At 36.2% G+C, this 17,570-nt stretch overlaps 1 protein-coding gene across 7 annotated transcripts in view; it reads right to left on the bottom strand.

The window, feature by feature from the left end:
* The window catches only part of CBLB (Cbl proto-oncogene B), a 200,487-nt gene extending 183,121 nt beyond the window's left edge, over positions 1–17,366 (bottom strand). For 2 of the 7 annotated variants that reach the window (XM_039856925.1, XM_039856924.1), the window contains exons 1-3: positions 16,979–17,134; positions 15,470–15,637; positions 2,767–3,017 (exon numbers count right to left, since the gene is read on the bottom strand). In XM_039856925.1, the coding sequence (XP_039712859.1) occupies positions 2,767–3,017; positions 15,470–15,637 (419 nt within the window). In that variant the 5' untranslated portion in view covers positions 16,979–17,134. Of the gene's footprint in view, positions 1–2,766; positions 3,018–15,469; positions 15,638–16,312; positions 16,337–16,356; positions 16,535–16,573; positions 16,725–16,978; positions 17,135–17,341 lie in introns of those variants that run through there. The other 5 variants (XM_039856929.1, XM_039856926.1, XM_039856930.1 and 2 more) reach the window with 5 other exon arrangements.
* Positions 17,367–17,570: the final 204 nt, after the last annotated feature.

Below are 17,570 nucleotides of genomic sequence, written 5' to 3' on the forward strand. Positions count from 1 at the left end.
TGCCTAAAACCATGAGAACATTCTAAGAAGATTTTTATATATATTTTATAAAACAAAACACCCAAGAGCTCCATATACAATGGCACACTTTTGCCTCAGTTGGCATATGGAATCCTAAGAGAAGCTAGAAGCAAATGTGTAAAAATATATTACTATCAAAAGAAACATAAATTAAAAATCTATGTCCTTGTTACAGTGCAACAATAGTAAGAATGGTATATTATAAATGATAATATACCATTCTTACTATTGATAATATACCATTCTTACTACAGTGTAGTAAGAATGGTATATTATAAATGATGATTAGATATTTATCAAATAAAGTTTTGTATAAACACAGCTGGCCACAGAACACTATCAGAAAATGGGACATTAATAACAGTAAAATCCAGTTAGGAATAAGCTATACCAGCACAGAAACTAACAAACTTTTTGTCTTAGGGTTGAATTTAGGAGAGTGACAAAATTTACTTGGACACTTAAAACATAATTTAAAGAGCTGCCTCAATGTGATGCAAACTATCCTCATCTATGAACAATAAACCAAAATTTATAGAGAATTCCCCAGGATATGCTCCCACATAAAAAACACAAAATATCAAAATTTATAAATGAAATGGTTGTTATATCCAATGAGTTAGAAAATGGTTGAAGTTATTAAAGATGATGTAAAAGTAAGATACAAGTTTACCACACAATGTATTAGGACATCCAGTTAAAACCCTGTATCAACTCAAATTCCTAGACCTAGCAGTTGCATACCTTCTCACTGTCCTGATACCCTAAAATGGAAAACTGAATGTATTACCTTGCTGGATCAGGAAGAACTTCAGGACTACTAAATCTAAATAAGAACTATAAATATATTTCTAAAACGACTTAGTTTTATTAGCTCAATGGAGAAACTACAAAGTGAAAATATAGTTTTAAATATAAACATCTGGTTTCCCTTAACATGGGCCATTCTTGAAAGGTCTATAATAAGAAATGGTCTCTATGATATCTATCTACCTTACATCTGGCTCCCTGTGGCAATTCGAATTCCCTTTGGTAGTCTTGGAGTCTTAGAGCTTAAAGGTAAAAGGCAATTGGAAGATTTACCACCTTCAAGATGTGTAAACTGTGGTCCAAGAATATTAAGCGATGGGCCCAGTTACATAAGTGGTTAGAGTCCTATGATTACCTTAGGTTTCATCACTAATTTAGAGAGCAAACTATAAACAAGTAAACATTTATGCCATTTTACATTTGGTAGAGGGTTTTTCTACGTTTGAATTTGATGGTTTTACTCACTCTGGGTTATTTATTTGGCTGGTACTAACAGACAACTTCAGAATCTAAATACCTAGATAACTAAATTTTCTCTTATACAATCCTATGTTTCATTAGGCTAGTTTTTCCAATCTGAAAAAAAATTGGCAGTTTCTTAGAGGTTTTTCTATAAATAAGGAAACTAAAATCTATAGCGATTAAGTGTCTTAAACTAAAATTCCTTAAATATGTTAAGACATTATATTTTTTAATTAGTTTTTCAGTTTTGACAGCTAAATAGACTATCATTATCAGTAAATATTCTAGTTTTTGTTAAAATATCCCAGAAATGAAAAGCTCTATTATTTTCTTTATTTGCTTTAAAATAGATCTAAAATTTAACCCTGAAATAGCCAAAAAACAAACTCTAAGTCAAGAATTCTGGCTATAAAATGAGTCAGTTAATATGACTGCAGTCTTTGACACCCCACTCCAGTTTCTCACTGGGAACTGAAGCCACATCTCCCACCCACATCTATGACACACACACACATTCAATCAAGACTGTGTCTCCAATATCAAACGCTGGTAGATATGGAGCAACAGAAATGCTCATTCATCACCATTGGGAATGCAAAGTGGCACAGCCACTCTGAAAGACAGTTTGGGAGTTTCTTACAAAACTAAACATAGGCTTACCGTAAGATCAAGGTATTTACTCAAATAAGCTAAAAGCTTATGCCCACACAAATCTGCATATGAATATTTATAGCAGCTTTATCAATAGTTGCCAGTAGGTGAATGGATAAACTGTGGTATACCATGTAATTAACTATTATCCAATGATAATAATAAATGAGCTATCGAGTTATGAAAAGACATGGGGAAACCTTAAAAGCATATTGTTAAGTGAAGGAAGCCAGTCTGAAAATGTTACATTTGATATGATTTCAACTTTATGACTTTCTCAGGACAGTAAAATCATAGAGAGGAGCACAGGACATTTTTAGAATGGTGAAAGTATTCTATATGATTCTGTAAACTATTCTATATGATACTATAGATATATGACACTATACATTTGTCAAAACCCATAGAACTGTGCAACACAAAGAGGGGACCCTAACATAAAGAATGAACTTCAGTTAATAATTCTGTATCAATATTCGTTCACAGTTTTAACAAATGTACCACACTTTGCTAGAAAGTAATAGGAATAACTGCATGTGGGGTGAGGGAGGAGTACATGGAAACTCTGCTTTGAGTAATTTTCCTGTAAATCTAAAACAGCTCTAAAATATAATGTCTATTAAAAATAAGAACACTATCTCATGAACTAGTATCATAAATTTATATAAAACTATAAGGTCTAAATAATGTGAAAAGCAAATATACAAATGAAATGACATTTCCCCCAAAACAAACACATGGTGACATTTATGCTACTTGTGAAGCAAAAAGCAACATAAATGACCTTAACACTAAGAGAAATAAAATTTGAAATATTCTTACCTGTCCTGCGACTGTTCTTCATACATTCTCTCTTTGCCTTCTTTAAAGAGTCTTATTGCCCGTTTTGACTTTTTCATTAGACTATCAATGTAGATTTTAAAATATTCATTCTCACTGAGTTGGGCAAGTTTCTGGTTGTCATCATATTTACTCAATATAAGTCGCAAATGCTGATATGTATCAGGTAAAATATCAAGTATATACGGTGGGCTATTTTTCAACTGAAGTTTGGGATTTTGGCACAATCTGACCTAAAAATAAAGACAAAAATAAAATATTTCATATGAATCACAACACTTTCTTCCATAAAAAAGCTGGGAAACTTAGTGAAATATGTACTATTTCTTCGCTTTCCATAATATAAATTTTGATCTTAAAATTACTAATGTCCATCTACAAAGAACTGACAAATATTTGCATCTTAATACAATTAAATCCTATTTTCTTCTCCTTCCATTCAGGTTTCTTTTTTTTTATGTCATACCTTTACTTTTTAACCCCTAATGTTTTCATTCTCTCTTCTAAAATGTTTCATTGCTTATGGCTTAATAGAACTACAGAATGTTAATTATTGTATACCACTAATGTTCTTTTTTAAACAAAAATGAGGAAACAAGCCTCTTCTGCTGATAACCAGTGTCTCATATTTATATATTATTTTACTATACTGAACTACCATTTAAAATGCTTTCATAGGTTTTAATTAATGTTTTGGTATATCGTTCCTAACCCTAAGGAGAATAAAACAAAGAGGTACGATTTTAATAACTGAATAAATGAAGTAGTAAATGGGTGTCAGGTCAGAGTGAGTCTTTTCCGCCTCCCCATATGACCTCCCACTTCTATAAACATGTGTTACATGACGGTTCAGTCATTCTATCAGGTGCTACCCAACCACTGGAGCGTTTAGGGCTGCCTGCAGAACTGAAAATACCTTCTGCTAGCAAGAAAAGGTAGTAATTCAACTACTATATTCACTTCCACATGTTCATGTGATTCAGTCAAAATTAACACATCTCATTCTTATCCCTTGAACCAGGGCATAAGAAACCATCCAATTAATTTTTTAGTGAAATCATTGGGAACTGCAGAAAACCATATATAATGTAAAGGTGAACACTCTTAAAGGTAAAATGCACCCATACAGGCAGATTCACTGAAAAGCTAGTGAAGCATAACCTTAGGGTCCCTTAGATACTTAGCTCTCTTCTAAGGCCTTCATCATATTTTTGTTGTCATTAAATTTTCAAGAGCAAGATATTTTAAACACAATCTGTTAAGGTTTCTGCCTTTTTTCCAGATGGTTTTCTTTCCATCACACTTAACCTCCTGTTGGGTGGCACTGGAGTGGCCATGGGCATTTCTGGAATCTGGCTAACTAGAATTTGAGTTGGTGACGCATTTAGTTTTGCTTTAGCAGACGGTACATATTAAGTGCACAATCACTTCTGGAATTTTTAAAATTAGTTAAAATTATTGTTAGCAGTCATGATAAAAGAACGGCTTCAAGAATACTTTAAGTATTCATGGTACCAACTAGTCCAGCAAAGGAGAAGAGAGGTCCAGATCAAATCTGGTCATCTGAATGTATCCAGTGGTACCCAGAACTGGAAGTGTATGTGTACAATGGAAGAATAACAAAGTATAAAATGTACAGTCGAGATTCTCTGATATTTATAGATTTATCAATTTTTTAATTTTATAGCTTTTTGTGACTTTATTGTTCTAAAAAAATTTATCTTTATACCCAATTTTATATTTGTACTTTTATATTTGTTTTCTTTTTTATTAAAAGGACCACTCCAAATTTCGGATTCCATAAAACATGGATCCACAGCTGTGGACTAATAAGATCAAATTATTATTATTGAACAATAATAATTTCAAGAACCACAAACAAAACTCAAGGAAACAACAAATGAAAAAAAAAGATACTCTTAAACTTGCTATCTCACTGGCTTTCTTTAATCAACCATGTTATCCTTTGTGGGGAGAAAAATCTTGCTCAAACTATCAAGCATCAGTCCCTAATTTAAGACAATCATTTCTCACTGAGGGCATTTTAACTGAGAGCATTTTTGTATCTTCCTCCTCTTTGTATACAGTGCCTAAAATAGAAATATCTATTCTACAGTACAGAATTAATAAAAGAATGTGCAGATGGTTTGATTGATTGATTCTGGAATACTTTTTTTTATATATAATACACAAATAGTATTACTTCTTTGATTTCATGATTGAACTATATTAGTATTCAAATTAATAACCCAAAAATATAGGCATAGTTTAAATGTCAAAATGTTATTTTGATCTCCTAAAGAAATAAAAAGGTTTAGATGGCAAATAGTTTATTAAATGCCAATTTTTTAAAATAAAAGTATAGTTAAAAGGGCTGATGAAGCTTTTATACACTTTTTATCTTTGTGACACTTTTTTATAATCAGAAAAGCTCACTCTCCCCTAAGGACTGATGAAGTCACAAATATGTCAATGACTTAACAAATCATGGTTGAAACAGGATATAGTTTTTCAATTCTTAAAACTAAAAGAAGTATCATAAGTATGCACCAATTTCAAAAATATTACAACCAACATCCTACTGCAGGCACAGTTTAATTTCAGTAACATAAAACTCGGTACATGTCACAGACTGATAAATTATTAACTTGTAGTTAGGGGGCTAAGCAGTTTCAAATTCATTTTCTCTACTGGTGAATATTTTCACTGATAAATAAAAAACTTCTCCCAGGTACTTTTTCAGACATTCCAAATAACTGTTCTTTAATAGATTCTTTTAAATCTTAGCCATTTTTAATTTATTATTCTCTGCCTGACCTCTTTCTCATTTGCTTTATTTAAATCGTAATTCTTTCTGGGAATTTATTGCTTTATTCTGTAACATTGTTTGAATAACTACTATATACCAGGTACTGAGCTTTGCGCCAGGAAATTATGGATGACTAGAATATATTTCCTCAAGGAGTCTGGCACAAGAGATCTAGTTCTCTATAATTAACTTAGGAGCAATGTAATTCTTGCTCTAAGGGATCTTAGTAAAGATCCTGTCCAATCCATTCATTTTCAAAGAAAAGAAACTAAAAACTACAAAGATTAAAGAACTATTAAAAAGTCATTAATCCAACACAAGAGCTTGCATCTTCTGAATCTCAGGCTGTATATCACAATTTAACTATATCACAATTTAATTAGAATCAGACACATATAATTAATGATCCCTGACTAAACTCATTTAAATCTTTATTTTATTCCATTTGCAAATTTACATGAACTTCAGGATTCATTTTTTTAATTCCACGAATGTTGTGTCAGGCATTGTTTCAGGCCCTAGGGAATACAGAAAAGACACAAATCACAACCTGTCCCTACAGGAATTTTCTAGTGAAAAAGACTAGTGGCTTAGAAAAGAATTACAGGAGAATTTGAGTAAGGTAAAGGAGGAGAGTATAATGTGTTAGGGGAGAAATGAAGCAGCTCACTCACATCTACATGGGAGTGTCAAGAAAAGCATAGCTAAATTTGTAATAGCACTATTCTAGGCAAAGGGGTGTGCAAAGGCTTGAGAAGCACTAGTGAGGAGGGTATATGAAAAGAACAGTCAGTGCAGTCATTCAAAATAGGGGTACAGGAAACCCATGGGTGAGTGGCATAAGTAGATTTGAAATAGGATAGTCAGTTCATTAAGGCTTTTGTAGGCCAGTTTTCTAAATCTGTACTTGGTAATTGCTACATACAATGCTGTACTACCATATGCCTCTGAGTATGCAGTTTATCAGGTAGATTAGTATTAAACTCTGATTAATGACAGCTCCTGTCAGAAATGAATAACCCTACACCAGGACTATGACTTCTAAGCAGGTCAAATTCAATTCATTTCAATAAATATTTATTGAGTGCCCACTATGTGCAAGGAACTGTAAAAGCCAGGGAAAGAAAAACTGCTTTTCTAAAAGCAATACATTAAGGAGAAAAATCAAGCTCACTGCAAGGTGAGATTCAAGTTCAGATTCAAGTAACTTAGAACTCTTCTAGAAATGTCTAAGTCACTCCTTAGAATTAAAGTGGGTCTCAACACAGAAGAGCTTACACAAAGGACAAATCTGCAGCCATATTATACAATGATGAATTTCTTAGGACATCAACTGGTCCATGAAAGGATTGGTTCATTGGCAATGTAACTCTGCTTTTTAACTAAAAGGCAAAACATTTATTATTGGAATTAGGCTAAAAATACCATTATAGTCATTAACTTAAAGGATTTCAGAGATCACTAAAGAGGACCTTGGAGATCACCAAGACCAGCTCCCTCCTTCTGGCATGACAACAGTAGAATTCAGAAGTAGAACCTAGCTGAGTTTACTGCCCAGAACACTGAGTCTGGACCTAAGAGTCAGGCACTCTCCCTACAACGGTCTACAACTCCCCGTTGTATTTGTTTAAAAGTTTTTAAAGATTTTTAAGGAGACCTCTATATATATGTCTACATTGTCTGACATATATAAAAATATGTCTAATCTATACTTACTACATTTGTATTTCAATAAAGTAATGAATATATATTCATATACATAAAATATATATATTCAACCGTATCAAATCAAAGGCACAAATATAAACACAGGATTTACTAGTGTTATAAGAATTTTCAAAGCCATTAATTATTCTTGGAACACTTGCATTTAAAGTTTCCCGACTGTATCTTAACTAAAATTTTCAGCCAAAATGTAACAAAGAGGTATTAGGTCACTTAACATATTTCTTGCAAACAAGGTTCAAATCAGCCCCTAAAATATTGGAAAGAAATTCAGCTGAAACAAATGGAAACTTGAACAGTAGGAAATCATGTCTATACTATAGCAGACTTTCATTATGAAGCACACCTCGCCTCATGGAGCATTCAGTCATATTAAATCAAGTAATGTACCTGCAAAGTGAAATATTCCGCTTTTTTAAAGACAGTATGGAACGCCTGAAAGAATCCCTTGTCTCTGCTCATGTAAATGTTGTAAGAGGTTCCTATTACAGTTACATAAAAGCATATCATCATGATAAAAAGCATCTATGAGTACTTTGGGTTATTCCCATTTTAATTCAGCAAATCATTAAGTATACAAAAATACAAAACCATATACAGTATAAAATGTAAAAAGTATAAAAGTAATACAAAACTCTTTCTACATAGAGTATCAGTTGGGCAAAACAAGGTCAGCATATAAAATTGGTTTTGAGTCTAGTATATTAATTATAGTAGGATTTGAAGGAAACTACCAATCCCTTTATGGCTTTCAATGAAGGTTTCTTTAGAACAGGGGTCCCCAATGCCCACGGACCTGCACGGGTCTGTGGCCTGTTAGGAACTGGGCTGCACAGCTGGATGTGAGCGGCGGGCAAGTAAGTGAAGCTTCATCAATATTTACAGCCAATCCCCAGCACTAGCATCACCACCTCAGCTCCACCTCAGATTATCATTGGGCTTTAGATTCTCAAATTCTCACCGGTTCCTGGTGCCAAAAACGTTGGGAACCGCTGCTTTAGAAGATAGATATAAGGAGTACCATTAAATAATTGACTAGTAGTAATTAAAACGTCAATTTTATATTCATTTACTCACTATCTTTCTTTCAAATGAGAATGGAACTTCCTTAAGGGTGGAGAACCTATCTAATCACACTGGTCTAGCTCCATCATCTAATGTAGAATCTTGTATATAGTAGATGTGCAATAAATATTTGATAAAAGAAAAAAGAATAAGAGGAAAGGAACAAAGGAAGAACCTCTCAGAAGAAGTAAGGTAGTATTACAAATAGGAAATCTATAATATATTGAATAAATCTGCCTAAAATTTAGTACAATGTTTGGAAAAGAATTTGATCATATTGAATATAGAGAGTAAAGATACTTTGGATTTACTTCTCATGGAAAGAGGCAGAGTCATATTATTCCATGGAGCAGTGTGCTTGAATCTTCATACTATGAACATTAGACATTAGAATCCAACAAACCTAGGATGTGGCCCTGCCATTTACTAGCTTTACAACCTTTAGTCAGCTTCTTCTACTGGAAACCTCTTAGGATGTTCTTATTCTTAAAAGAGAAAATGCAAAGTCCTCTGCACAAGACCTGGCACATAGTTGGCAGTCACTACTTCTTGGTATTTCTTCCTCTTCCATGTTTTATATTATACCACAATATGGCAAAATCCCTGTAGGTTTTGCAAAGGTATGAGTATTAGACCAAGGGTACTGACAATTTTTTCGGGGATCATTAAGAACTCTTTAAGCTACTAAAGTTCTTCACACTACCTTAAACTCTTAAAAAGTCTGAAATGTTTTGTGTAGAAAACCAGCAAATAAAGCTAATAAGCTCAGGGCAGTCCTCCTAATGAGGAATTGGTACATCGGTACTCACATGATGTGAAATTTTTTAACAGGTAGAATATTTAATTTAATAATTATTTTTGTTATTGCTATTGGAAGATAATATGAGCTTAACAAATACTTAAACATTAACATGTTAAAGAGCTAAAAGTTTAGTAAGATATTCTCAGAATGCTTCTATCATTACTAGGAAAAAAATCCGCAATTACAAACCCATAAAAAAATTAAAAACCCTTTAAAAGTTAAAAACCCTTAAATACGGTGCCCAAGCAGAGTAGATAAAAACAGCATCCTGGCATCATTAAGTCACAGCATGGTTCTAGGATGACCTTAATGTACAAGATGAGAACTGATTTCCATTTCAATGTCTTATTACCCACTTAATTATTAGAAGACTGGTTAATATATATATTGCTTATTCTATAACACAGAATTTTAAAACATGGTTTAAACATTTTAAATGTTATACCTTAAATCACTTCCTGACAACCCAACATAAACTTACAAATTCCCTCAAAACTTCTCTATATTTCCTTATTTCCCTTCTAACAGCAACTTAGTTTTCTACCAAGGGTTTATTCTTCCACTTCATCTTAGCCTTTCCCTCCCACCCTTGTAATCTAGGATGATGCTTTATCAATTTCTATTTCCCTTACACCTTAAATCATTCCCTGCTTACATCCCTTTCCCTCAATCTATGAAACTCTCCTATAGCACTCACACTTAAAGTTATACTCTGCTCAAACCCTCAAACTATAACCTTCTCCTCTCACTAGCTGTTACACTTTTAGAACAATCTTTAAATAATCTACACACTCTTTTTAACCTAGCTCCATCACATAAGTGAAACTACTCTGAAAGATCAAGTGGCCTGTACTCATAAAATTCAATGACTTCTTAAATTTTCATCCTACCTGGTTTTCTCCACTTGAACTTGATTTTCTCAGAATTTGAAATTATCTCTTTATTAAAGCTGTCTCTACCCAAGAAATCAACATGCTCTAATTCTTTTCCTACCTCTCTCATCACTGTTCTTAAGGGATTCATTCTCCTTCATTGCCACCTAATTACAGATACAACCTGACACACGGCCAAAAATTCCAATCTCTGACTTTTTTTCTGACTCTCACCTTCCACTCTGCCTTGCAAATCTCTTGTTATTCTATAACTTGAAATGCTACCTTTCTGGGCATATCTACCAAACATACACCTCTAGTTTCAACTTCTCTCTTGAACTGCACATTCAATTTTCTGACTTCAAAATGGATTTCACTCTGGCATGTCGAACCTAACATGGCCAAAAACAAACTTAACATGCACCAACTCCCAAGCTTCCTCTTTTTCTTCCTATGTTCCTTATATCATTAAAGGCATCACTGCCTTCAGAATCAAGTAGGGTGAAAACCTCAAAAGTCACTTTCACTTCACCTTCTCTTTCAGCTTGTCTCTGAAGGGTCACCAGGACTTGCAGATATTACCTCCAAAATGCCTCCTACATTTGAACCAACACTCACCATACCTATGGTCAATTCTTAGTCCTCCATTATTTTCTGCCCAGTCTGTTTTAATTCCTCCTGATCACTATTCCTACTTTTAAGTTTCTTTTCTCTTAAATTTTCTTTGTAGATTCAAGAGAGTCATCTATCACACCACAGCCTTGACTTCTTCTCTGCTGAAGGATTTCAATGGTTCTGTATCTACCAAACAAAGTCCAAATTCCTTGACAGAGTGGTCAAAGCTTCTTCATCTTCCTCTAACTTACCTTCTCTCACTCCACCATCTCCCTTTACCCATCATTCCTTCAACCTGATATGTCCTCCACTTTACTGGAACCCAAAACATACAAATTAATAGCTGGGTAGGACCTCCAACATGCTGCATTCCACACCAACTCTTCACTCCCAGCAAGCAAGATTCACCCCCATGGAATACTATGTCACAACACTTTGTTTATACCACATTATAGCACTACTACATTCTACAGGATGATATGGTTATTTATAAATCTCTCTCTCTAAAGTTGGGATGATAAATGAATTATGAAATCAACAGACAGCATATAAAGAATTTTGAAAGAAAGTAAGAAGATTCAAAATCTAAATGGTTAAAATTCTGTACAAATTAAAAGATTACTAACTGATTAAGGCTTCTGCTAAGTGCATGCCCTATACCACAAGAATAAACCAAGGTAACTCTTGGAAGGATTACTTTAAGTTTTTTACTTTATCAAAAACTTTTCCTAGAAGTGACAAGTAACTAACTGTGAAATCACTTCATTTAAGGACAAATTCAAAACCTAACTCAGTACTAAACAAAATCGCCCAGACACTTAATGTGTTATCTCTCCAAGTCTACTAGGGCTCATGATTCTTCTAACACAGAACAATTTCATTTAAGGAAATATATGAAGAATAATTCAAATAAATGATATTCCCTATCCTAAGGGTCCAATGAAGATGATATTCTCAAACCCAACAAACACAAACATTAGGCATCAAAATCTAAGTTTTACTCTACTTGCAATGTTTTTCAGAGGTATGAAGAATTCAACTTAGAAAAGAATACTCTAATTTTTTTAAATAGTTGCAAATAAATGAAGTACCTTTGATTGATGAACTTTAAAATATATTACGGTCACAGTGAAATTATAAAGATAGGGAATGAATTATATTCCAAGCTAGACAAATGTAATACTAAATATATTGAGGGTAAAAGGCAACAAAAAGCTGTTTCGCATTGCTTTTTAAAGGCTTTTAAAACTCTTTCAGTAATGTAATTTCAAAAAAAAAATGACAAAGACAATAAGACAAAACGTAGGCAGGTACTCAATTTGCTTTGCTCTTTGGCTTCAATTAATTATTTTTTAATTTCCTGAGCAGCCACATATGCTCAGTACCTTTTAGAAAGAAAACTGTTTCTTCCATTTTTTATCACCTGGCTAATCAGATGCTTGTGAAAACCATGCTCAGGAACCTCACATTAATAAATTATCATTCCTACCATACTGATTAGTAATCATTTCCTTACCCTCACCTCGATATTTCCAACAAGAATGCGATAATGGTGTTCCTAGAGGCAGGGCCAGCAGAATCCAGACAACAACTGTCTAAACAGTGGCCAGAAAAACAAGGTGGTTGTTCTCTACTTTGCTCCTACTGTACTTTATGTAAGTCTGTATTACAGCCCTTTCCATGTTTCATGGCAATTATCCATTTATATGTCTGGCTCTGATGCTTGTTCCCTGAATTCCTTGACAGATCAAACGCAGTTATATCTTATCTAGCTTTGCATCCCCAGTATGAAGCACTTAGTAGAAACATAGTAGGCCCTCCATAAATGTTTATTAAGTGTTTCAGACACCCCATCTCTGCAATAGCTTTAGAACAGACTCTGTATTTCAAGTGTATTTGAACCCAGATCTGTATTCACAAGTAATAGTTCTGTGACTGTATGAAATAGGCATCACTAACTTGAAGAGTTTGGGGTCAGCTACTGACTTACACTGACTGACACATAGAGCTAAGGCCAGACTATATGTCCAAATTCCTTGACTGTTGGAATATGCTACTATTCTTTTTCTCAGTAAATGTACTCTGCTCACTCTACGTAATTGAAGTTTTGTTACAAAACACTTTACATCTTGTAAGGAACACAACTGAGCAATTACTCCCTCCCACTCTCAGTGACCTTGTATAGAAAGCATGCTCTCTGAAAACATAACAGTTAGTTGGAACTGGAATCTCAGTTGACTGTTTTAAATTCTAGAGGCCAAAAAATGGTGAAACTACACACTTACTAGATTGTCTTCTACAATCTCAGACTGCTTCATTTCTCCTGTAAAATAAGTTATTTTACTTTGTACACAGCTGAGACACACTGAACTTAAAGCTTGTTTTCTTATTTATACTTCTAAGATCTGCCCTTGTTGAAAAGGCTTCATAAAGAAAAAATGCTAACAAAACACTTTACCCTGCCTTTTACATAACTTCCAGTGAGAACTGAAAGTTACGATTTTCTGTTATTCACAAGCTAACCTCACGCTATTGCAGTTATTTTACAAAACAGTTAGGTAATGTGTCAAGGGATTAACTTTTGGACTAATAATAAAGTTCCTGATGTAATCACTAGGACAATGTTGATATTACGAACCACTTCCTTCACCACTGACAAAGAAGAAAAGATAAACACATGTGGGGAATGCTTCTGCGTCACACAATTAAATAAAATATATTTCCAATTAGTAATTATCAATGCCTTTTTCTTACTGTGTGACAGAGTAGCAATAAACATACTGAACTCTTTTATAATGATTTATGTAATTTCCTTCCACAAAGCCCACGGATGCATTCATAAGTAAACACAACAATTTTTACCATTGACAAATAATGAAGACAAATGAAAAGCCATATGATGCACCTTTGCCAACACCCAGAGCCTCATTCCACTAAGTAGAGACTTCAGATAATAGATTTCCTTGTAAGTCAAGTTTCTCAAATGGAGGGGGCTAAACCCAAACCCACAAAAGGGTTAATAAAATAAACAATGGCAGAAGCTTAACTATCAAATAACCATCTATTTTACCATAACACATAGTGAAATAATTAAAAGTGGATAAAACTTAACAATCAGTTGTAGACCAAAATTACACACACATTTTTTAGTTTCAAAAATAATGACTTTATATTAACTATACTTCATCAGTTCCTGACATAAATCTTTTTCATTTGATGTTCTAACATTCATTCACGAATGTACAAATTCTGACCACTCAAAGAAGAGGGTGGAGGGGGAGGAGCAGCAACCTAGTAGACTCTGACCTATGTTTTTGCCCACTCATATAACAGATAAGTTAGAGAAAAAACCTTGGATTCCTTCTCTTACACCCAAATACTGATTTAGGCATTACGAGTGACCTTCACTTGCATACTCTTTAGAAAAACAAAAGACAGCCAGTACTGTGCCTACCAAATATATGTAATTTTTTCAACTGCATACTCTTCAGTCTTAAGTATCCAATCCTAAAATCAAAACCTGACCTCAAGCAGCAAGTTGCCATTCTGACACTATGACATCATTCTGTCTGGAGCACTTTAATATCACAATTTGAATAAATTGGCAGGAGCTTAAATAGGTCACACTGAAGCCCAAAACTAAGGATACTTATCTGGCAAAAATATTCTGGCTCTGCATTTAGCACCACTAGCCACAGAATGACAGGCCTATCATTCATCTATCTATCTGTACTTTCCATAAGGATAAATGAAAATAAAGTAAATCTTATCACCTTCCTGTACTAATATTTGCTAATACCACTGACAGTGGCTTTTTGTGGCAAATGTTTGCACACAGTTACAAACCAAAGATGACTGCTACCATAGGATTTCATGGAGGCTTTAGCACATCCCTACAAAGGAATACTTTTTTAAACCACCATTTCCACAATTATAAAGGTATCAAGAGCCTTAAATCAGGTAAATTTATAATTAGCTCCATATGTCTAGGAAATAAAACCATAAGGTGCTAAAACGTTTACCAACATATAGAGGATAGTGCTACTGCTTCAAAAGCAAGAACTATTAATTCTGGTTCTGACATCCAGCTTTATTTCTTCTTGTGAAGTTATAATTCACCTGAAAGCAATATGCAGAAACCACAGAGGTTTTCTGATATTCTCAGCCCCACCACCTCCATCATAAATTTTCCTTTCACGATAAACAATGTGCAATCAAAAGGTTTCCTGTTTCAAAATGGAATAGATGAAAGAAACTGTAACTACCATTAACAACAACAAGAAAGTTTCTTAATGAAGATGAATTCTCAAAGATGAAAATGGAAACTCTCTCAAATACTGCTTCCCTACTTAAGAACTAATCTGTGTTTTTTCCCCTGTAAATATTCTCAACACCATACATTGTAGTTATCATGAGTGGTCCAGCAGAGACTTCTTAAATTACTCATCTGCACCCTTTTTTAACAACTTCACATAAGATAGAACAAACACTTCCAAACTATTCTATCTATGGCCATACACTAACCAAGAGCAGCCAACAGTAAAATCATTGCATATCTGAATCATATGGACTAGAGGAACTTTGAACCTTGAAGAGTAGTACAAAAGTTAAAAAAAAAAAAAAATCTTTGCTTCGAATCCAACTTTTCAAAAAACACAAAGTGGATGTAAGAAAAATGGTTAGTCCAAATCAAAAGACCCTTGATACAACAATAATTATTAATTAGCTGTATAAACGAAACTGGAGAAACCATATCCAGGGTGAACAGGACTACTTACAGACACAAACAAAACTTACCACTTTGTCCATGAGTTTCCAAGTTTTCTCCACAGTCCTCCGATCTGCTGCTGCTTGCTTAGGGGGTCCAACAGCATCTTGAATAGCATCAATAATACCCAAAATTCGTCCTTTTCGGGGGTTTCCTCCTCGACCACCAGGGTTTCTGCCATTCATAGAATTTGCCATCTGGAATTAAAAAAGAAAAGAAAAGAAAAGTTACTTGGTCATGAAAATATTTACACAACAGAAAACTGACCTGGTTAACTTGTGCCCCCTACATCCTCTTCTATCAGAACAAAATCCAGAATCCCAGATTCAACTTTTTAATAGCGTGTGAATTTGCACTCTCAATATTTACACACAACAAGTTTAGGAGTAATAACCTTAGATTTGCTTTTGGAACACTAAGTGTTAAAGATGCATCCCCCTCAAATTTCAAGTAAGGAAGGCTTGATTAATACCCAACTGGTAGCAACAGCAAAAAGATTTACATAGGTTCCCTGCCACTAGATAAGACCTCAATGTTCTTCCCCTCCTTGCCTTAATCCCAATTGAAAATATTAGAACTGAAGCCCCCAGAAACGTTTTGGGGAGCCCCAAACACCGCGCATTCACTGTTAGCTTTCGCCAAGTTATATAAACATAAGGATTTTTCTACAGGAGCGTAAAGGACATGTCTCTTGTCAACAAAGGCTCAGTACTTGGACATTCCTCGCTAAAATCACCAAGTATGGACACATGAACATGGACACAGGAACACAGCTATTTAAACCGACGCGGCGAGGAGTTACCCTAAAGTTAAGAGCTAAATAAACCAACAAACAGAACATCCCGTTTTAAAAGAGAGAGTGAGAAACTGACAAGAGTGGGCACAGAACCGAGAGTTCACTTGTTCTGCTCCTTGCCTCTCATCGCACCCAAGATGGGTAGGGGGTCTGCCCAAAGCTTTGTTTCCGGACGTCTGTGCCCCCTCCCCCTGCTCAGGCCCCTTCTCGGCCACTTTCGGATCTCAGCTGGGGGAGGAAGATGGACAGAGAAAGGACAAAGTATCCTCTCGCGTCTCCAGCGCCCGCAGCCCCATCCGTCTAGGGCGCTCCGCCTTCAGCTCCCGGGTGGACGCACCTCCCAGCTTGTCTGCAATCCCGGCCGCCCGTCTGGCTTTACTCCCTCTTCCACCTCCCCGGGCCCGGCCGGGGTTCCGGTCTTTAAATACCCCTCTTAAAACTGTGACGGCGGCGGCGACAGCAGCTGGGAGCCGGGGCTGTCCCCTCCTCCTCCGTGGCCCTCGCCTGGGTGCCCCAGGGCCCCCTGGCCGGAAAGAAACGTCGAGCCTTCCCCCCTCCCTCCTGGCCTCTCAGCGCCGTAACTGTCCAGAGACACGCGTGTGCGCGGGTCCCACTCTACCCGTACGAGCTCAGGGTGCGTGGGTAGCCCGGGCAGGGAGCGTGTAATCACTGTAGAAGCACACTCCCGAGGAAGGAGCAACCCAGAGCGCAGACCACCGAGACAGGGAGACGCAACAATTACCGTGAAGACCAATCCACACCCGCTGTCCCCTCCCGCCCGACTCTCCCGAAGGCCGCGGGACGCCGCAGCGGCATTAGCTGGAGGAGGAGACCACTCGCTGGACGCCCCACCGCTGTAGGATACACACACACAGAGACCCAGGCGTGGGGCGGGGCTGGGGGCGGGGCCGCACGGGGGTGGACCAATCCCGCACACCCGTGCACCGCCAGACAGCGGGCGGCGCCAATGGGCGGGAGGCGCCCGTCCTCTCAACCACACCGGGTCCACGTCTTCCACCATACACAATGGCCCCAAAGGAAGGCCCGCACGCCGCGCGTCCCAAATAGAAAGGGACTCAGAGGGAAAGGGGGAGAGTGGACTCACCCGAGAACGAAAGTGTAAAAAAGGAAAGGAAATGGAAGAAAGGATGCAAGGCACTAGGGAGCTGACCAATAAGGAGTGGGCAGGTGGGCGTGAGCGTTGGGAGCTGGAGCCAAAGCCAACTGGGGCTAAAAGGCGGGACTTCCTGCTTTGCTCACCTTCCTAGTCTTTTGTTTCATAGCAACAGAGTAGTGGCTGAGAGGGTGTTGCTGCTTTTCTTTGGGCGTGCCCC

Source organism: Pteropus medius, unplaced genomic scaffold (assembly GCF_902729225.1).
Source record: "Pteropus medius unplaced genomic scaffold, Ma_sr-lr_union100, whole genome shotgun sequence".
Classification (NCBI taxonomy): domain Eukaryota; kingdom Metazoa; phylum Chordata; class Mammalia; order Chiroptera; family Pteropodidae; genus Pteropus; species Pteropus medius.